This window comes from Herpailurus yagouaroundi, unplaced genomic scaffold, assembly GCF_014898765.1.
Source record: "Herpailurus yagouaroundi ecotype Mexico unplaced genomic scaffold, PumYag 198, whole genome shotgun sequence".
Taxonomy (NCBI): domain Eukaryota; kingdom Metazoa; phylum Chordata; class Mammalia; order Carnivora; family Felidae; genus Herpailurus; species Herpailurus yagouaroundi.
This window is the reverse complement of record NW_024412429.1, coordinates 29,540,892-29,563,589: the sequence shown is the minus strand read 5'-3', so window position 1 is coordinate 29,563,589 and position 22,698 is coordinate 29,540,892. Positions and strand designations below refer to the sequence as shown.

Here is a 22,698-nt window from a genome sequence, read left to right as displayed (position 1 = left end):
AAGTATAAATATATCTCCAAATGGTATCAACTACTCACCTATTTGCTCCCTGGGTAATTTAAAAAAAAAAAAAAAAAAAAGACTAATCAAGAGTAAAAACCTTCCTTACTCACCGAGGTATTACCAAGCCCACAAGTAACAAGATAATTTAAGTAAAACTACTTTGTAAACTCCAACAAAACTATACATACGTTAAATAATAACACATATTATTCATTCAGATCAGAAGACGAAGGATAAAAAGCAATGTCATATCCTCCCCTATCTATCATAAGTAATCACTATTTTCTCTCCTCTAGATGAAAACATGGTCTGAGTAATGAGGAAAGAAACAAGATACTCACTCTGTCAGAGCACAAGGATAGACTAAATTGTTGGCAAAAACAAACCAACATTGAACCCAAGATATTGAAAGGAAAAGCCAAGATTAGTATTCACTTCTCAGAATCTGTTTTTCCAAGATCAGTATGCCCACACAAAGAAACCACTTTCTTTTAAGCTCTAATTTTCTCATTTAGTAAATTAATAGCATGCCCTATTAAAATATTTGTAAAATACAACCATTAATAACAGCTTCTGGTAGTAAAGTGCCAACGTTTTCATAATACCTCAACTATTCAACTCTGCAAACACATGTAGTCTCATTTTTCCGATTACAAAACCAATGTCCAAGAGACTAATTATTTTCCAAGCATCATACAGATAATACCTGGTTATAGCCAAAAGTGGAACCAAGCAGCATTTCCAAGTCCCCTGCCCTTTTCATTACAACAGACAGTTGCTCCCTTTCTACCTGTCCCCACATTTCTACTAGACCCATATGACTTGTCCTATAGACTAGTCTACCTAGAAAATGTCAGTTTCAAATCATCAGCCTGTATCAGAGTCCCCTTAACAAACACATTCCATTCTCACAGACCTCCCTCCCCCACCATTCACAGGTTTTCTCACATTGAAAACCTTCCTTCCCCAACCCACAGAATTCAATCCTGACAGTTTCTGTTCCAACTGTTCACTTGTAAATTGCTTCTCAGAACACTTATTTCATAGTCCAGACCAAAAATGCCCAGTAGCATGGGGGTTACTTCTTGTTCTCACTGTGAAAAACCTAGAGATATTAATTTAGGCATATATAAATCAGGAATACTTACTCTGGCTAATCTATTTCACCTCAAAACTTTATATAGAAACCCTACTATAATTCTTATCTTTGCTTTTGTAATTTTCCTTTGTCTACTTAGAACTTTCTTACTTTCATTAGCATTTTAAAAAGTTGGTTTAACTAAGATACATAGCTTAATTTCTTTTATAAAGGAGCGCTATATACACTACCTTATATTCATATACTTACAAGTTAAAAATAGAGAACCTCTGCAAATACTTTGTCTACACAAACTATACTTAGCATATATCATTAACTAAGCCCAACTTAACAGTAAAAAGAAGTCCATTCAAAACATACCTTTTGATTTTCTTCTTTAAAAACTCTCTCTTCTCCTGCTAAACGAGTATGCTTCCTCAGGGCACTTGGAGAGATGTCAATTCTCCTTAATGTAAAATAAAATATTTGTAGTCACAGTAACTATTGTTCCAAAAATTCCTCAGAACTGTCCATTTTTATAATGTCCAGTTATTTCTCTCCCAATCAACTTTAGCATAAGATTGTTAATCTAATTCCTGGTAGACAATTAAGAAGACTACATCCATTAAAGGTGAATTAAAATGCTTCAGATATTTTTATATATAAAGAAGTTTAACTTTTTAAAACAAATTTATTTTAATCAAAAAAAAGTGTTTTGATTAAATTGAATGTTATGTTAAGTGGCAACCATCATACAATTATATACTTCCATATCTTTAATACACACATGAATATGGTTATTTGTTCTTAAGTATCTCCAATAGTTTTACATATTCAGTGGATCTTTGGTGTTATCCCTGCCTTTCCTTGCCTTTTAAAAGCTAGTGTCAACTGCAACTTCTCAGCACTTCTTCAGCGGTCACCACCAAAACCCTACCTACTATTTACTAAGAACTCAGATACTTTATGACCCATACTAATTGTCACCACCACCCTGCAAAAAAGGCACTGTTGTCCTTATGTGGTAGATGGAAAAAACTAATGGTCAGAGATTAAATAAAGGGTTACTCTAGGCATCCAACTCCCTCCCAAAAAACAAATGTGTTAGCTATTTAATTCCTTACTGAGGAGTGGTTGATAGTATTTTAAGTTCTAGGAACCTGTTTAAACAAATAAAAACTGAAAAGAAACAGTAAATTATAAACTTCTCAAGGCTGGAAATATACTTATTCAAGGTATAAATAAAAAATAAAACCAAAGTTCATCTTGTATCATGATGACACTAGCATAGTTCCAATATGATCAGTATCTTCCCAAAAAAACAAACAAATAAAAGAAATGGTGTCTTCCTATCAAAACAGTATTGTTATACGTCCATTCAATAGTGCACATACCTGTGTATCTCAGGGCTCTTTTGCCTGGCACTATGTTCTTCAGTGGCTTTCTGATACGAAGTGAACCTCTCGTTTAGAGTCACTGCAGCTGATTTGAAGTATTGCTCTGTTGATTTAGGAGAAATACTGCCCAATTAGTTATCTTTACTTCAAGAGAGATTTTCATTTGTGACAGAAGGGCATGTAGCAGGTGAAAAGAAAATAAAAATACTCAAGAAACCTAGCAGAAGAGAATCAAGTGTTACAAAGAGCTCCTACTCTGTCCCTTTTAACTTCATCTACCTCAACAAGTAACTGATACAAAGTTCGTCAGAGAACCCTGTCAACGCTGCATAAATTCCAAGAACAATAAATAGACTAAATTGAGAATCTCTAACTTGATTTGAATCATACAATACTTCCTCAAACAGAACAAAAGGAATAATATGTGAATGTCCTTATACCTTGCCAATATGAACCAGGGAAGTTACTTCAAGTAATCATTTGCAAAAAATACTGAAATAACTACACAGTTGGTTTTAGTGAATACAATTACTTCATCAAGAACTATACTGACAACAAAAACTGGATTTAAGAAAAAACTGAATACTACCATTTCAATTGAAAAAAATACTTTTCAAATCAATTAACACTAATTACTCCAACAATCTGGCATCTTGGCAAACCTGACAGCACATTCTCTATTATTCTCTTGTCCTTCTCTTAAATTTTAAAATTAGTATTATCAATACTAGTTTTTAAACCATTCAAGATACGCTGTAAACGTAAAATAGAAAGACGTATAAAGTCATGAAATGTTACATTACTAAGTAAGCTATCTGCTTAACAGGTCAACATACATCTTTGTCAACTTACCGCCCAATATCCAGCACATGTCTCATAACCAATCATTAAAACTTGAAACGGCCACTACAAGGGTAGTGCCTCAATCATAATTCCATGAAACCCAGGAATTTGAGCTAGCAACTCAGTTTTTATGCCATTTTTGCCAGGAAGACAGAAGATTCAACTTTGCCTGTATCTTTCAACAGCTATTTTACTTTGAAACATGGATTTTGCCATTTCAAAACATATTCCAGGACCTAGTTACAATGAAAAAGAAAACATCACTGGGCATTTTCAGCTCTAAATTAAGAAAGAGCTGTTCAGATCGGTTGCACAATACCAATAATGAAACATAACTATAGTTCTTTAAAAAAAAAAAAAAAGAAAAAAAGAAAAAGAAAATGAAAAAGAAAAAATTTATCAAAACCTGATCTCAAAATTCAGCAATAAACTGTAAAATGTGGAGACAGGTCAAAAAAAGGCAAAAAAAAAAAAAAAAAAGGCAAAAAAAAAAGGAAAAATGTTAATGTTTCATATTTTATGTACCACAATAATATGGTCACAAACTGGTTCACAAACCTAGTTATAGCCAAATAACAAAACTTTTTTGTTACCCTGTTTAAATAATTACAGTCAAAAAGAAATTAACTATTCACTGTTTTGAGACATCAACTGCATAAAGAATTTGCTAATGACAAGTTTCAGCTATTACAATGAGTTGTTCTCATAAAAAGACAAATTTTTTTTTAAAAAATGGCTTTTAAGACCAACAACCACGTAGCTTCCTGGGTAAGAACCTATTTCATAGTAAGCTGCCTTTTAAACACAAAAAGAAAATAACAAAAACAAAACAACCTAATTGCCCAAAAAGTCATACCCTAAAACATTTGAAAATTATTAGTAACTTTGAAGCTAGAATTACATACGGGTGAAAATAGAGCATCATTACTTTAGCTAAAATGAACACATGTAACATCTTTAGGACTTAAAAAAAAGGTTATTATCATCCACTATTCATGTAATCACTACTCATCTAACATTTTTAAATCACTTGAACTCTTTCCCCTTTAAAACTTCCAATAATTCTTTTTCCAGGTTACCTGTCATTTTAAAAAGCTAAGTATTACAACAAATTAAGTAACACAAAAATATAGATAGAAAAACAATACTGTTTTTCCACTGGTATCGGGTTTCTTTAAAAGTTGAAGTATTGGGGCGCCTGGGTGGCACAGTCGGTTAAGCATCCGACTTCAGCCAGGTCACGATCTCGCGGTCCGTGAGTTCGAGCCCCGCGTCGGGCTCTGGGCTGATGGCTCAGAGCCTGGAGGCTGTTTCCGATTCTGAGTCTCCCTCTCTCTCTGCCCCTCCCCCGTTCATGCTCTGTCTCTCTCTGTCCCAAAAATAAATAAACGTTTAAAAAAAAAAAATAAAAAAAAAAAAATAAAAGTTGAAGTATTACTCTCAGTAATACTCAAGTCACCATGGCCTTGCTTTATTCTAAATCTATGCAAGAGTACATTGTTAAGTCATATGCATGCAAGGATAAATCATCTGTAAGCATTCTACCCTTCCAATACAGTATGACACATTTCAAAGACTTTGCATTAAATATGTATCAGTTTTGTCACAATACAGATTTTTAGAGTGTGTTTTAACTCTATTTAGTGTTTTAAAAAACTTTGTATTAAGTATCTCTATGGGTCTTAATGCTAACAAAACTGATAGCTCTTTCATGAAACTATTTTTCCAAATTTCTCATGGTGTCTATATATTACTTGCTAGCCCTAGAGTGCATTAATTATTAAAAGCCTAGTTGTTCACTTTCATTTACAAGAAATACTTAATTCGTACTAATAAACATACCTTTAACATGATGAACCAAGGACACAATGTGTTGAATAAATGACTCTGAAGTGCTTTTGCTGGCCTGTGGCAACTTAATGTGGTCAAAGATGGATCGGAATTCTTGTTCTTTCTTGACAGAATGGACAAGTGTACTAGCAAGTAGCCTGTCTTTAGTCAAGGAAGCAGGTCTGGAGCATATCGGTAACACACACACACATAACAAACAAAATATACCATTGGTTTGAATACGAAAATGGGAGTGTGTTCACAAAATAAGATAATTAACTAGAATATTAACTAAGCAACCACAGGTTACTTCCTGGGTATCAATGTGGAATTACCTGTTAGAATCATCAAGTGGAACGGGTGCCATTTTGAGTTTGACTTCAGGTCGATGAGAATCACTGGCTATCATTTTGATCCTAAGTGGGCTCTCCTCTCTGAAGGTAGACTTTTCTCGTGCATCCAGATTCTTGTGTAGAGGGGGACTGTAATCAAAGAGGTCTTTGAGCTTTTCAGACTTTACCTGCTCAGGTGACTGAGTTTCTTTCTTTACTGTTATTCTTTCAGAATTTTTGTCGTCTTCCTTGTGCTTATCTTTTGCAGTGCTAGGCCTTTCCACTACGTAGCCAGTCTCTTTAAGTTTATAGTTTTTTTCTTCTCTAAATCCATCACTTTCTCTATTGCCTTTCAGTGAAACTTTGGACTTGTACTTGGGTCCTTCCTCCTCAGTATTCCGGTGAGATGTAGTAGCAAAATTTTTACCCTGATCTGCAAGGACTGACTTCCTGAACTGTCTATAGTCCTCTGTCTCCTCTGTGTCATCCCCTTCGGAATCATTAAACTTTTGTTTTCCAGACTCTTTATCGCTAAAGTAATCTAGAGCTTCCTGATCTTCCCATTCTCCCTCTGCCCTCCCTTTCTCTGATCCTTTCTCCTTTGGAGCCTCTTTATCCCTGGTATTACCCCTATCAAGCAGGAATACTCTAGACTCTTCATCTGTGAACCTGTGAATAAGCAGAGAAGAGGATGGTAACTCTGGATTGCATTCACTGTGGATCACTTGTATACTTCTACATGTTGCCCAACATCGCAGGACCAGTAATAAGAGAAAAAAAACCACCGAAAACTGTTTTTCATAATTCTTTTAAAAAAACATTAAAAGCAGCCATACAGCACTCTCAAAAACCTGTTCTAGTCATAGCCACAATTCTGCACGAACAAATCCAATTCCAGAAATTCTATAACATGCAACACTTTAATTTTTGAGGCTAAGAACCACTAATAAACAATGTACCTATCTATCAGAACTCTACATATAATTATACTCAAAATTTCAGACTATTACACTTCCCTACTAAAATAAATGAATTCACAAAAGTAAACTTAGTAATATTATTTAATACTCTAAGTGAAATCACAAAATATTTCACATCTACTCTGCTGCAGAAAATGATTTCTGGCAATACTTAGAAACTGTATTAGTTCAATAAAAAATTTTATTCTAGGTTATACAGCAATATGCCATAAATAGCATGCCTGTTCTATTTTCTCAAACTACATTTAGCAACCAATTTTCACTGAGTTTTTTAGCAACTCTTCGGCAATGCTTGAAATCAGAATTTAAACAAAGTATATTTCAAAGGTTACTAGAGCAAGAAATAATTAGCTTTTCTATAGTCAGATTTATTAAGAATTGCCAGTTGCATGTAGAATACCACAAAAGTAAGAGCACGTACTGTAACTATTATTCACATAGGCCACGTTATAATGGTGAAGAAAACAAAATAAGCTTTCAATGCTCTAACACAAAATTAAGTTGTTACAACATAACTATTAGTTATGCTTTATGTTACTACATTTTTTTGTTTACATTAATTCTAGACTGACTAAAAATGGATTAAAATTGAAAAGAAATATAAATTAGCTTCTATTAAAACACTTAATTTCCACAGTTAACCAAATGTAGTAAAAACCACTTGGAATTATAAAAAAGTCAGGAGTAAAAACAATGCAAGTCTTATATACCCAAACAGAATACAAAGAACAAACTATTAATATTATAATCTAAAGACTTTAGCGTTTACCTTTTCAAGAATTTTCCTGTCTTTGCAGTTTCCTGATCTCCACCATCAGGATAAAATGAAGAACGTCCCCTAGCCTCATCTCTTGGAGCATTCTGTGGTGTGATTGTCTTTGCAGGGCTTCTTCGTGAAGGGATATGATGAATTGGACTATTCTGAGAAGGACTGTACCGACTAGATCCATTTCCAACAGAACCAGACCCAGATCTTTCAGGACTATGCTGAATGGAATGTGAATGCTGAGAGGGGGTGTTTTTTGCAGAGTGAACTGTACTGAGCATGGGGGCATCAGAGCAAGACGAACTCTGACTAGGTGGTGTAGCGATCGGTGAAGGACTGTGAGGAGATCTGGGACTGTTATCATAGGCTGAAAGGCCAGGCCAAATATCACCAGATGTGGCTGATGATTTGTTAAACTCATCAATAGATTCAGATGGATCATGTTCAAATGTATCTTTCGGTTCCTCCTGTGATTTACTTTTCAAAGGACTCTCTTCTTGGGGCTCCCCTTCAGCTTTTTTGGTTTGTTTTTCCTGAGACCCTCGTCTTTTAGAGACAGGAGATTTGCTATATGGGGATGAAGAACGAGAAGAGGATGATCTTGGAGACCTAGAAGATCTATATGACCGGCGAGATCTGCTTCGGGATCTTTGAGAAGAAACGGATCTTCTTTTTGGACTCCTGGAACGTGAACGACCTCGTCTAGGACTCCTAGAGTGTCTTCTATTCCAGACAGGTCTATAACCACCTCGATGGTATCTACCTCCTCCTCCTTGATAATACCCTCTGCCCCTTCCTCTGTACCCATAAGGTCGTCTCATTCCTCTATTATTTCTGTAATCTCGACGATAATCTCTAGAATAAATACGATCTCTACTACGAGATCTTGAGTATGTCCTGGAACGAGACCTAGAACTAAAAATGAAATAAATATCAATGTAAGAAAAACAAACGATTCTATTCTACCGTTCTGTTCTAAATACTTCTGGTTGAAAATAACATGTAAATAGTCCAATCAAAAATGTATATGAAAAAAAAAAACCCTCTCATTGATACAAAAGTAAAGTTTACTGTTTTCAATGAACAAAGTTTCATTACTAAGGTAAATACTGGAAGAATAAAGTAAAGGCCTTAGGAATGAAGGCACACAAAAAAGGGAAAAAATGGATATACCTAACAGGAGGACATACTAAACAAATTACAGAAAAGTTATTCAGGTACTTATAGTAAAACTTATAGTAAAAGTTATTCAGGTACTTATAGGCATGGAAAAATACTCATCAATGACATACTACTGGCCAAATGCACACATAATATTGAGACATCAGAATCAGAAATAATGAGAAACTATGAAATAATATGCAAAGATGATTTACTGTCAAATAGTTCTCCCATTATTCATCTCTTAATGTAAATTCAAAGAAATCTACCATACATGTACAGTATAATAAGAATCTGAGATCTGAAGTCAGACTAACTGAAATCAAACCTAAGCTCTGCCATTTACTAGCTTGCAACCTAAACAATTCTCAATTTCCCCAACTCTACAATGAAGGTAGATGGATTCATTTCCCAGGGTTATTTGAGAATATATTAATGACTTAAGCATTGTGTCTAAATATAGCAAGCACTCCATGAACATCAACCAATACCACTATCATTATTAAAAGAATTAAAAACACAGGAATTCACCTGTATCTCTTCTTTCTAGAATGTGATCTTGATCTTGATCGAGAACTAGACTGTGATCTAGACTTTGATCTCGAAGAATGTGATCTAGAATTGGAGCGACCCATTTCTTTTCTCCTAGTCAATAAGAGAGCAAAAAAGTAAAAAAAACAAAAAAACAAAAAAAAACTACCATTCAATTAAAGAAGTTTCACATAAGACAAATTGAATTTTACAAGGCGCAAGTTTCTCTAAGGATCTTACTCATCATTGTTTCTTTTTTTTTTTAACTTTTTTTTTAAACATTTATTAATTTCTGAGAGACAGAGAGAGGCAGAGCATGAGCAGGGGAGGGGGGAGAGAAAGGGGGAGGGGGGGAGGAAGAGAAAGAGAGAGAGACAGAATCCGAAGCAGGCTCCAGGCTCTGAGCTGTTTGTTAGCACAGAGCCTGACACGGGGCTTGAATTCACGAACTGCAAGACCATGACCTGAGCTGAAGTCTGACGCTCAACCGACTGAGCCACCCAGGCGCCCCAGGATCTTACTCATCATTTTCAAATGAATACTGAGACAATTACCCCTGACTAAAACTATATCTTCACCTGCATAACAGGTACTATATATTGTAGACACAACAGCACCTACATGCCTTAATTCAAAAAGGAAGCAGCTGCAGAAGCCAGAAAGTAATATCAGACTGCAGCAGCATGTTAGAGGTTATTCCATGACCAATACAAATGCCTACCTCTCCTGTAAAAAAGATAAATATCACAGTATTACAAATAAGGAACCTGAAACAAAACACAAGTGGCATAATACTAAAAATAATAATAATAATAATAAACCTAGCGACTGTCATCCTAAGTGCTTTATGGCCTTAAAATGGGACTAAATTAACCACTCCATGCATATAATGCTGCATGACTACATTAGAAAAATGGACTTATGTGACAATGCTAGTTCACCCTGTAGCTTTCTGGTAAGTCAATGGACTGTAAAGATTGCTGCAAAAAAAGACAGTGGAACTACAAGAAAGAGAGAAGTTGGGCACGAGTATTCTAACTTTTTCTAATATTGCATTAATATCTAATGGAATAATCAGACCTCATTGGGTACAGAAATCATAATAAGACGAAATGATTTAGGAAATCTACTCACAAAATTAAACCTATATATGTACCTCCCAAGTTTATATGTGCCCCCCAAGTTTGTTTATGCTATAACTATTTCCAAATTTCAACTAACTTATTACCGAAATCATTGTTTCCATAAAAATTGACTCACTAAACTTGCAACAGCCTCCAATTCTCTTACAACCCAATATTTTTGAAGGCGTTTAACTTTACCTACCTAGGCTCTGCTCAGTATTATGAAATAATATTTATAAGTGCTAACGCTGAGTTGAATTACAGAAAAAGCAACCATCATATCTGCATATACTTCATCAAAAAACAAATGACAGGGCACTTGGGAGGCTTAGTGGGTTACGTGTCCAACTTCAGCTCAGGTCACGATCTCAGTTTGTGAGTTCAAGTTCCACAATGGGCTTGCTGCTGTCAGTACGAAGCCCACTTCGGATCCTCCTCTGTCCCCCCTTTCTGCCCCCAACTCCACTCTCATGCACTCTCTCAAAAATAAATAAACATTTAAAAAATAACAAATTCAGGGTTTCAGATATATATATTTATCTCAAAATAAAACATAACTATCCTCAAATACACAAACGTCACCTCTATCTTCTCATAAATAAGGCATATGTAAAGATACTACCTTCCTCAGAGTTGTACTGAGTACTAAATGAGTTGACACAAGTAATACAATCAACTTTAATTACCATCAGTGCAAAAGTGTTAAAAAGTTATAGAATTTCTCTTATATGCATAAGGGAAGGAGTTATTTTGTTATTTTTAAACAGCTTTATGTTCTGAGTCTTTAAATTGATGTATAAAAGTGGAAGCAGGCACACAACACAGAGGCAGTAGATAGAGAATCTTTCTCATAAAAAAAAAAGTTTTCTCATAAAACTCATAAAACTTAACATAAAATCTGGCTTACTTCATTCAAGCCACCAAAACAAACACCACAAAAGCTTCAGACTACATCACTTTTAATCACTCAGACAGAATTATGAATTAGGTAGTCACATTTTCTCAAACTAAAACTGAAAACTAGAAAAATGAATGCTATTTACCTTGGGTTTTATGCAGGATTAAGCAGTCAAGTGAAGTCTTTGAGATGTTGTTAAAATTCTTCCTGGAGAAAACGTTCTGAGAAATTAAACTCTGAATTCAAATTCCTAGCAAAGATTAAAAAAAAAAACACACAAGGAGTTTGATTTGTGGTAAATTAAAATACCCACTTTTCACAACAATGAATCATATTAGGCAGTGAAATAAACTCTCAATAAAGGCACTAATGATTTTAGGGAAAGGGAGACTGATTTAGGAAATAAACTTTTGACCATAAAAGCTTAAGAAATTTTTTTTGTTTTAATCAGAATGCAGATGTGCACCATGAAACTGACAGCACTTTTACTTTTTAAATACTTGAATTTTAATGATAGCAATTTGAGCTTTAGAAAACAGAAGCTATGCTGCTATCCTATCAAAAAAATTTCAAAGTGGCTAATATAATGCCAAATATGGTACTCTTGGAATAGCAAAACATGTCACCTATTGGTTATTAGTATTCATAATGCTCTTAACTATATAACTTACCTAAAGTATGAGTTTAATGTTTTGCTACTTATCTTAATCTTTATTCTCTTTTGGCCACTTCCTTTCTACAATTTCATTTGAAACAGGTTTCTAAAATTCATATGAACAGCTATCAAAGTAATCCTAGCTCTGTACCTAAAAGCATTTTAATACATGTACAAACGTTCCAATAAAAGAACAACTTGTAAATGAAACAAGTATCTAATAAAAGCCAATACTGTTCCTAATTTACTATTACTACACAAATAAATTTAAATTTTGCACAAAATATTAAGCAGTTATCAATACTGAAAAAGTTAGCTTTATAAATAACATTCAGTGATTACCAATCATGTGCATAGGACATTCAAAAAAACATGAAGGGAGCAGAAACTAAAGAATACAAGATTGATACATGCCTAAAATCAACAAATTCATAAACCACTTTTAATGAAAAAAATATACATAAATATGAAAATCTGTGAATCTTACCAAAGATCCAATAAAAAATGCAATGAAAAGTAGAAATACAAAGGAAAAGAAATGATAAAATTAAACTGGTCAATCAACAATGTTGTCCCCTAGGGTGCCTGGGTGGCTTAGTTGGTTAAGCAGCTGACTCTTGATTTCAGCTCAGGTCGTGATCTCAAGGTTGGTGGGGTTCGTGGGTTTGAGCCCCACATTGGACTCTGTGCTGCCACTGCAGAGCCTGCGTGGGATTCTCCCTCTCTCCGCCACTCCCTCTCCATCTCTCTCTCTCAAAATAAATAAACTTTAAAAAAAGTTAAGAATATTGTCCCCTAAATACCCATGGCCCTACTGCTGGGAAAATTAAGAGATTTAAGGTTCAATCTACAAAGAACAGGAACTTAGTAATTAAGAAAAACATAGTAAAATAAAATACAATAAAAATACAAGACTGGATACAAAAACAAAAGGATTTCTAAAGTACATGCATGTTTAGTTTTAAAAATATCGAATCCCCCAAGGGGGGGTGGGGGCAGAGAAAAACTCTAATCTTCTAAATTGATGTATTGTTATGAAACTCTTTACTCTGGACCTTCTAAGTCCAACACTACTGATTCATTACTGGAAGTGGTACAAGACTCATTTTAGTTAACACTTTCCCTAAACATTTCTAAAAGGCTAATTTTAATTTCTGCATATCTGAAGAAAAAGTCAACTGCCAAATCCCTCTTTACTCCAAGTCATGATTTTTTTTTGAAATTCCAAGAAAATATACACTAGAAATAATAAAGGGAGGAAGGGCTGAAGGCTGTTTTACTAATAGATACATATTCTTGCTCACAATCTGTAAGTATATTCAAGTACCCATACCAAGAATTCAAAAATCATATGTGAAGCATGACACATAATATGTTTAATACTATTTAATATATAATATTTAATGAAAAATATATTTAACATTTAACATTAATATTTAACGTAGTCAGTACAAAGACTATAGTCAGCTCAGCGAATTCTTTTTTTAATGAAAATCTATGTACAAAGCACTGTGCTAGTTTTATGGGAAACATGACTATGGCAGAGGTGCCTGCTCCCCAAAAACTAACTAGTGAAGAACAGAAATCAACAAATCATAGCAAAGACATCTTAAGTACCAACTTAAGAATTATGCTAGGTGACCTTAAATAAAATCATCTCACTTAATGCTCATAATCTCATAACCTCTTCTCTCAAATTAAGAGAACTCTAAACTTTTAGAATTCATCTGAATTTACATGGTGCCTATTACATGCCAGGTACTATTATTCCAGCACTGGAAATAGTGTACTTTAAGTGAAACATTAAGTTTCCTATTCCCTTGGAAATTATGTTCACAAGGGAGAAAGGGAGAGGGGGAAAAACCCAGAACATGATGTGTTAGAAAGTATAAAGGACTACAAAAATGGGTTCTTGGGCCCTAACATTAAGGTTAAATTCAAGGGACATTTCAAGGTTCCACAGAAAGAACAGCATTCTAGGCAGAAGGCACAACCTTGGCAAATTCAGGACAGAAAGAACACTAAGTTGAGGCACTGTGAGAGGAGAGGATGTGAGATAAAGTAGAAAAGGCAGGAAAGGACCAGATCAAACTGCATCTAGTAAGAAGGCCAGAGTAAAATCTAAATATATTGGGAAGGCTCCGCAATCAGGGAAGTCACAGCATCGCATTCACGTTTTAAGATGGCTGCTGTGAACAGCATGAACAACAGGGAGAGATCAAGGAGATAAATTACAAGGCTGAAATTCAATATAATTGGTTACCTGGAAAAGATAGTAGCAATAAAGCTAGAAAAAAGAAGCCCAGAATCTAGTTTGGAAGTGCAGTCAACCAGTACTTGTTCACAGGTTGTTGGTGTGGATCAGAGAGAAGGGGGGAAAAAAGAAAACCGCGGTCCTAAATTCTCAGTTTTGGGCTCAAACATCTGGGTGATGTGCAAGTTTGGGAGAGAAAACAAGAGATTAGTTTGCCATTTTTGGATGCCTATGGTCACAGAGTGTAAAATGGTTAATCCAAAATTTAACCCAGACCTCCTGATTCCAACTCCTGTGCTCTCTCCAATATACTGACAGGTGCTTGATGTGGCCATAACCTATATATAGAATTCAAAATGCCAAATCAATCATCCCTTTATTACAACCTTAGATCACTCACTAACATCAGAAAAAGAAATGTAAAAAGAGAGGGAATAAATTGCTTTATGCATTTTTCCAACTGATTCACCAACCAGTGAGGAATGTAAGAGAGTAAGTCAAGCTTTATGTTTAAAGTTCTTAAATACCTTAACAAAGTGTACCTTTTATGCAATACATTATGATCAGCTAGAACACAAATAATGAAAAGAGCAGACAATGGAGTTCAACAACACTGAAGCGCCCCCAAAATGGATTCTTTAGATCACCCAATCAAGCATATTTGAACCAAGTCTTCATTTTAGCAGATTCAGGGAGTTTGGCTTCCAAATTGTGATACAAATTATTGCTACTCACATCTTTAATAACGCTAAAAATTATATCCTAAGACTATTATTCCAATAGACTAGGTTCAAAAATCTGACTTGACCATTAGCTAGATGCCCAACACTGGTCAAGTTACCTTACTCGCCTTCAGCTTTAACTTCCACAGGTATAAAATAAGGCTAATAATGGTACTAACTCATAGGTTTAATGTTACACAAATTGAATAAATGTAAACAGCCTAACCTTTAGCACACGGTATGCACTCAAATGTTAGCTATCATTATTGTTAAACCTGGCTTGTGACAGCTTTACCTACAGGTTATCCACTAATTTTACTTCGAGTGATTCTTGTAAGAATATTTTTGATACAGCATTAATCAACATTATAAATGTGGAACAAAATAACGAGAATTTTGCTTTAAAAAACTCCAAATAAAGATAAGTAAATAATATTAGAATTGGTAAATGGCTAATTGCTAAACTTAAATAACGAGAACATCAGAGTTCACTATTTTCTCTGCTTTTGTGCTTGAAAATTTCCATAATTAAAAGCTTCTGAGGGGTGCCTGGGTGGCTCTGTGGGTTAAACGTCCGACTTTGGCTCAGGTCATGATCTCACAGTTCGTGGGTTCGAGCCCCACGTTGGGCTCTATGCTGACAGCTCAGAGCCTGGAACCTGCTTTAGATTCTGTATCTCCCTCTCTCTCTGCCCCTCCCTTGCTCACACTCTCTCTCTCTCTCTCTCAAAAATAAACATTAAATAAATAAATAAATAAATAAATGCAAGGTTTTGAAAAATGATTTAGTCACAAGTTTTTAGTTCTTTGTCCACTTTTGTCATCCTGCTTTAAAAAAAAAAAAGAGAGCATGGAAATGAGAAAAATACCTGCATTCTAGATCAGGCTGTGCCACTCCCTGGTTCATGGAGCCTTAAGTAAGTTTTCTACCTTCCTGGTCTCTAACCTAAGTGGGGAAATATTAGATCAAGTTTGAAAACTCCACAAAATATTATACAAATGTAGGCTACAATTATTACTACCTTAACATCTGTAGACTAGTTTTTTTTTTTTTTTCCAGTCCCGGGTAAAAAAAAAAAAAAAATCAAAGCTTAAGACCCTGAAATAACACACAAATGACCACTATGTAAGAAGCTGTGTGTGAAAAAGGAACAAATCCATAACCTAGAAGTATAACCTAACCATGTACACTTACTACCCAGAGATAGGTTGGGCTTCTAGATTCCCTTACCTACTTCTTTGTCAATAAATCACTGCAAATTACACAGTGGAATTCAGCTACTGTTCAACTAATAGTTTTGAATGCACTTTTGAGGGGCGCCTGGGTAGCTCGGTCAGTTGGGCAACCAATTCTTGATTTTGGCTCAGGTCATGATTTCAGTGTTCATGAGACCCTTGAGTAGGGCTCTGCGCCGACAGCATGGAACCTGCTTGGGATTCTCTCTCATCCTCTCGCAGCCCCTCCCCCGCTCAACTGAGAGCACTCTCTCACACACTCTCTCTCTCTCAAATTAAATAAACACACACATGAATGTAGTTTCCGGAAACTCCCAATCCAAAGCTCTATATAGCACTGAAGAGACTTCTATTTCCACAAGTCTTTTGAACACAGTTAAATCTAATACAGCTAGTTAAATTCAACTAGACCTGAGCCTATCAAGGGTGTTTTACAGATCTGTCTCCAAGTCCTAAAGTACTATTGTTCTTACAAGAATTAGCTCTAGCTAAACATCTCCCATGCCACCATTTTAATTACCTAAATGGAGGGCGATTCCAAGTTTACCACAACGTTACAGTGAAAACTGGGATCCTTAAAACAAGATGGCTATAAGCCATCTTTCAACTTTGGGTTGTTCAGCTATGAGTTTAGACACACAATCCTTCTCATCAAATTATCCTCAATTGGCTAGAATCACATAAAAATGCAAACAAACTTGTAGCAGCTTTTCCTATGTAAAGATCCTTTACTGTCTAAACAGTAGCCCCATTCCAACTAAAGTCCAACTGGAATGACAATTTACACGAAGATTAAGGAATTTTGGCTTACTTTTTAATACCAGAGAAACAGTAAAAGGCGCTGCTGCAAAAAGATGTGTCTGAACACATCTCTAACGTCAGTTTGGGTTACATTTGCCTTCAACTTTAGTCCTAAGTTTTCCAATCTAAAACGCTAAAAAAAAAAAAAAGTTTGACGTAGAAAAGTAGTTGCCAGTAGTACTACTGCTTGATTCTAATAAGTTAGGTCTTCAAAGTAAAGAAAGCCAACTTATGGACTTAAAATGAGGGCAAAGTCCCTAACTTTAGCTCACCACTCCCACCCATTTATTCCACCGTCTACCTACCATGGATGCAACATTTCTGACACGACAAAAGACCTGAATCACTTGCCGAAAAAAGGACGTGGTTTCGCTTGTACTACTGGAGAACTGCCTTTTGGGACCGGGTGTGACAGGGCTACTCTTGGATCCATCAGCTAAGGCCTGCTCCCCATGCTAGGAAACAGTAACCAGGCACCAACTCTTTAAGGGTCAAGAGTGCAGGTTCGCTTAAAAATAGAGTGGGTTTCCAAGGCGATCCAGGAAGATTAACCTCGGAGAAAACTGTCCCGCGACACCGAGGGCGGGAGGCAGATTCCGGGGTCAGTGACGGGGACAGCTGAACACGTTCCCAGAACAGAACCGAATTTTAAAAAACGAGGCGTAAACCGATGGGTAGCGTGAAACCGGGAAAGAGGAGTTTAAAGACGACGCAGAAAGGAGTCAACCTACCCAACGCACTTTGCTGCAGGTCATAGCTGTTTTATCAAAGCCTGGAAAGAAAGGTGGCGATCCCAGCCAATAAGAAGCGAACACAAGCTGCACCTCCAGCGGCCTCAGGAGCCGTAGGCGGAGAAAGGAGGAAGCGCGCGTGCGCCGGGAGAGCTTTCAGTCGGGCGCGCGCAAGGGTCCGGGCCGAGGAAATGGGGGAAGGGTTGAAGAGGGAGATGTGCGCACGCGCAGGGAAAGGCCGCGCGGTCTCTGGGTTTCGAGCCAGGTTCGCAACCGCGCGCGCGCGCGCACCGTTCTCGCTACTCACCCCACCCCCCACCTTTTCGACCTGTAGTGCCTCGAAAACCTGAGAAGATCTGACGGGGAAACGCATAAATAACGGCAAAACGTCTCCTGGGTCCTCCTGTAGCCGCCAACCCGTCACCACCCACAAAAGATTCAACAATAATTCACTCGTCCTCGGTATTTACTGCCCTTTGAGTGACTTGAATGCAGCATGAGGCCTACCTGAAACGCCGAAAGCACGGTTCCCGGGACTTATCTCCGTTGTAACTACACAGCGGCCATTTCCCGACTCAAGCACGGGAGGAAAACCATAGAGGTATCTTCGACGCGCTAGCTCGTTTCCGTCACTTCCGATTTGGGGCGTGGCCTGCAGTGCCGCTAAATATCTGGCCTAGCCCCGCCCACCCTTCCGCCCTAAACCGACTTCCTGGCTGCTATTAAGATTTGCCTGAGGCTTTCTGGGAATTCGCGTGGCTAATCTCGCGCGAAGATCTGGCGGCTCCGCCCTCCGGTCTGGCGCTGCCGCCTCGGTTGCGGTGACGGTAGACGGTGGGCGGAGTGGGCTGTTGGGTCGGGAGGTCTTCTGGCTACACGGTGCGATTCGCGGGCGTTTCTACTTCGCTCTGAGGGTACACTGAATCTCTCTGCCCTCCCTACTTTTTTGCTTGTTTGCGTTATTCTTTCTGTGGCGCTGACTCAGACTAGAAACAAAAAGTCTCGGGCCGAAGAAAAGACCGGGAAGCAAGAGGGCTGTGTTCTCAAACCGAGTCTCCTCCCTTTGCCAGCAAGCGCCTAGTTTCTTCTTGGACTCCTAACCGGACACTTGCAAGTGTCGCTTTTGCTTTGATATGAAATGTGCCAAACACACTTCAATAGTAGAAAAATGGCCACGAGCTAAATCCCTTCCAGAGTGATGTCAGACCAACTCTGCTATCCCTAAAGGAGTTTGCACCGCAGTGTTCTGAGCGTCTTAGGCTGTCTTGGTTTGCATCAGAGGGTGGTACTTCTTTCCCCCCGATGGTGCTAAAGCATTACCACTTGGGCACCTCAGAACGTTGGCATAGGTATAAAAATAATGCACAGCACGAAGCATAATGATTATTTATGCCGGCCGAGAAACAGCCCAATGTAGCTTGGTCTGCCAAAAATGTAAGTCAGATTATAAATAGGCAAACTGCTTTTGATTTGGGTAGAATTTCAAATAAGAGCCATAGCACATTTTCTGTTAATACTTGTCTGGGCTGCACTTTCTTCCTTAGGGCCTAGAACCGTTATTACTTTGATGTTTAGGGACGTAGACTACCTTAAAGGATTTCAAAGTTGTAATTAGCAACCAGTCTTCTGTCAGTTAAATCCAGTGCTGGGCCCTAGTTATGAATTTAACACTGTTTAGGGCGTTTTCTCAGCCCGATTTACCGGCTCAGCTAGAAAAAGTATCTCAGTTTTCTCTCACTATACAGCCTGCCCCTCACCCCACCACCAACACCATCTGAATGTGGAAGCAGTAATCTTTGGCCTCCATGGTGCACTAATAAGTCCCAAGCATTTAGTAGGTGCTGGGTAAGTATTTGCTGAATGAGTGAACTATACTAAAAAGAACCTAGCCACTGATAGCTCAATATAATTCTAGTATTCTGCAGGTACAGGGGAAAGTTGTTGAAAGGTTTTGATCAGAGGTATGGCATGACACTGGACGGGAGGATCAGTTAGGATGTTGTTTTAGTAGTTTAACTGAGGTCATGATGATCATGGTAGGAAAAGGAAAAGTTGTAAATATGGTTTAGAAATGGGATTGACAGGGGGCTCCTGGGTGGCTCAGTTGGTTAAGCGTCCGACTTTGGCTCAGGTCATGATCTCACAATTCGTGAGTTCAAGCTTTGCATCCGGCTCCGTGCTGACAGCTCGGAGCCTGGAACCTGCTTTGGATTGTGTGTCTCCTGTGTCTAACCCTCCCCCACTCATGCTCTCTTTCTCTCTCAAAAATAAATAAACATTTTAAAAAATTAAAAAAAAAAATAAAGAAATGGCATTGACAGGTCTTCCTGATGGACTGCATTAGGACTTTACAGAAAGGGAGGAAATAAAGGAAGTTGTGGCTTTGATGAACTGGGTGGATTTGGTACTGTTATAATAATTAGGAAGATTGGAAAGAATGATAGGAAAGAGAAGAATGAATATGTCCGGATATGAGAAGGGAATCAGGAATTCCATTTTTACTATGTTAGGTTTGAGATGTGTGTGAAACATCCAAGTAGATACACAAGATATGAAGTTGAACGTGGGGGGTTGCAATTCAAAGGAGTGTTCTGGCTTGGACATAAAATATAAAAATAATGCTTAAAATCATGGAATGAAAGATAGACAAGAGATGACTGGGGACTGAACGATAAAGAATCCCAACATTTAGGAATTTGTTAAAAGAGGAGGAGGAGCTAGTAAAGGAAACTGAGAAAGAACAGCCAATGAAATAGAAAATAAGTTAAATCGAGTGTATTAGTTATTCATTGCTGTGTACAAACGACCCCAACATCTAGTAGCTTAAAACAACATTTTTATTCTTTCACAGTGTCTGTGGGTCAGGAATCTGGGAGGAGTTATCTGGATGGTTCTAGCTTAAGGTATCTCATGAGGTTGCAGTCAGTCTGTCAGCTGAGACTGCAGTCATTTGAAGTCTGCAGATTCACTCCAAGATCATTCAGGGTTGTTGGCAGGAAACCTCAGTTGCTCATCACACGGACTTCTCCATAGGATGCCTGAGTGTCCCTTTACACAGTAGCTGGCTTCCCCCCGCCGCCTCCCCCCCAGAGTAAATGATCCAAGAAAGGGAGAGCCCAAGACACAAGCTATTATAACCTAATCTCAGAAGCGACACACCATCACTCTGCTGTATTTCACTTGGACCAAACCCTGGTACAGTGTGGAAGGGGGCTACACAAGGGTGTGAGTACCAGCAGGTGGAGATCATTGGGGACCATCTTGAAGGCTGACTACCACACCAAGAGAGATAAGTGTTTTAAGTGTGTGAGGTCAAAAAGACAAAGGACAGAATATGCTTATGTGTAATTTCACCTGCAGGAAACACTAAGTAAATGCAGTAATTGTACCTGCCTGAACTGAGCCAGGTAGGAATACTGAAACATACAAGCATCTCAAACATCTGCCAGCTACTTCAGTTCACACCCATCTGCTTCTGATGTTACAGCTTTCCATTTGATTTTAGAAACCCTCCTTCTACCACTTCACAATAACTAACAACTCACAAGCTTCCCGACACCCACTTCCACAAGTAAACTTTAGGTATTTTTAAGATAAAATACTATATCAATTGTAGTATTTATTTCTTGGTCAAGTCTGCTACCATTTTTGTTAGGTTCCTTTTTTTTTTTTTTGTAACTGATTAAGTTTTTGAGGATCATACCCTAATCCTGTTTTTCCATAGACCTGTGGTTTTTATTGTGTGATTTTTGCATAGCACAGTGATTTTTATGAACACATATGTTGCATTTGAGCAAAACTGCATAACAGTCAATATATAGTCCTAATTTTAACAGCAAAGAAATTGAAGCTTGGAGAGGTAGAGTATCTTGCCAAAAGTCACATGGCTGTTAAGTGAGGAATTCAGATTTTATCAAAGGTCCATCTGACTCTAAAAACACCTTGTTTCCACAGCAGTATTTACTCACATAAACAGTTAAAATAGAGATAATATTAGATTAACCTCACCTCAATTGTTGTTCCTATTTTATGCAACTTGATTGATAGTTCCCATGTGTCCTATTCTAGGTAATAGAATATATACTCTAGCAAATGTGTATATATGCCTATTTACTTATCCGAATAGTTCTCTATTATCCATAAATAAAGAAACAAATTTATAAATTTCATAGTGTCCAAGCAATGATTAAGTGGTCTTGCTAGATGAGTGATGCATGATACAGTTTTACTTGGTATATTTTAAGTATTAATGTTTTCTTTTATTTCAAATTTCCTTTTTCATATATTCGATTAAGGCACAAGATAAGTAGTAATATTACTGCTTCTTCCTGCCATACTATGCTTTCTCAGCTTGACAGTGTTGGGGATTATCAGTCTAGATCTTACCTGAACCACTCATTGCATATACCACAAAAGCACTTAAATTAGGGAAGATTAAGTAGTTCCAAGATCTGGGCCACAGTGTTTTGCTACATAGGATAGATATGAAATGAAAATCTGTAGAAGGCTTTCAGGCCATTATATTTGTTAGTGCTGTAAGAAAAGACAAGACATGAGGGGACAGGTAACAAAATGGGCAGAAATTGTCGATTCACTGGTCCAAGATGACCATTTGGTATGATATCCTTATGCAAGCCTAGACAGCTCAAGGGTGGATTTAGGTGCACATTAACTAAAAATTGAATGTTTAAAGGGTTAAAAAAGCAAGGCACTAAGGGTAGGTACAATAAAATAAGTGTGGAAGAGAAAGCAGAATTAAATAATCTCTCTGAGAGGCTGGCTCAGTTATAAACATATGAATTACCTGCATGGAAAGTATATTCCTGTCAACTTTCCAGAGATAAACAATTGCATTAATGTCAAAAAGATGATCGAATTTTGAAAAGTAGATAAAGTCAGCTGGATGAACTGTGATGCCATATTTGTCTGTTATTCAACACATTTTTCATCAAGATAGGTAATGATCAGGGCCACAACTGAACCTTCTGTGCTCCTCCAAAATTTGATCATGCTCAGTTTATGGAAATGCCTGACTCTTGCCCCATGAAACTGAAAGGCTTTAGAGAGCAAATGTATGAGAGAGGAATGAATCTTAGTCGAGGCCTTAAAGTTACTGGGAGTCTTGAGATAAATCCAGGTCATGAGCAAAATTTTAGCCATCTTTGCAAATGACTGTGCCTTCCATATAAGTAATATGATCTTATATAGGGTCATTATAATTTTATTTTGAATGCTGGTAAAATAATTTTACCTTGAATCCATTTACCTTGGATGTTCTACAAGCATTATTAGAGACCCAGCTGTTTGACTCCTAGTCCTTTAGCTATTTATAAAGAAAAGCACATTCAAATTTTCT

At 37.2% G+C, this 22,698-nt stretch overlaps 1 protein-coding gene across 5 annotated transcripts in view; it reads right to left on the bottom strand.

Annotated features, from left to right (window-relative positions):
* BCLAF1 (BCL2 associated transcription factor 1) overlaps positions 1–17,984 on the bottom strand; it is a 30,557-nt gene extending 12,573 nt beyond the window's left edge. For 2 of the 5 annotated variants that reach the window (XM_040449096.1, XM_040449098.1), the window contains exons 1-8: positions 17,850–17,984; positions 11,089–11,193; positions 8,922–9,035; positions 7,233–8,144; positions 5,487–6,152; positions 5,164–5,333; positions 2,476–2,581; positions 1,463–1,547 (exon numbers count right to left, since the gene is read on the bottom strand). In XM_040449096.1, coding sequence (XP_040305030.1) covers positions 1,463–1,547; positions 2,476–2,581; positions 5,164–5,333; positions 5,487–6,152; positions 7,233–8,144; positions 8,922–9,025 — 2,043 coding nt within the window. In that variant the 5' untranslated portion in view covers positions 9,026–9,035; positions 11,089–11,193; positions 17,850–17,984. The remainder of the gene's footprint in view (positions 1–1,462; positions 1,548–2,475; positions 2,582–5,163; positions 5,334–5,486; positions 6,153–7,232; positions 8,145–8,921; positions 9,036–11,088; positions 11,194–17,849) is intronic. The other 3 variants (XM_040449097.1, XM_040449094.1, XM_040449095.1) reach the window with 3 other exon arrangements.
* Positions 17,985–22,698: the final 4,714 nt, after the last annotated feature.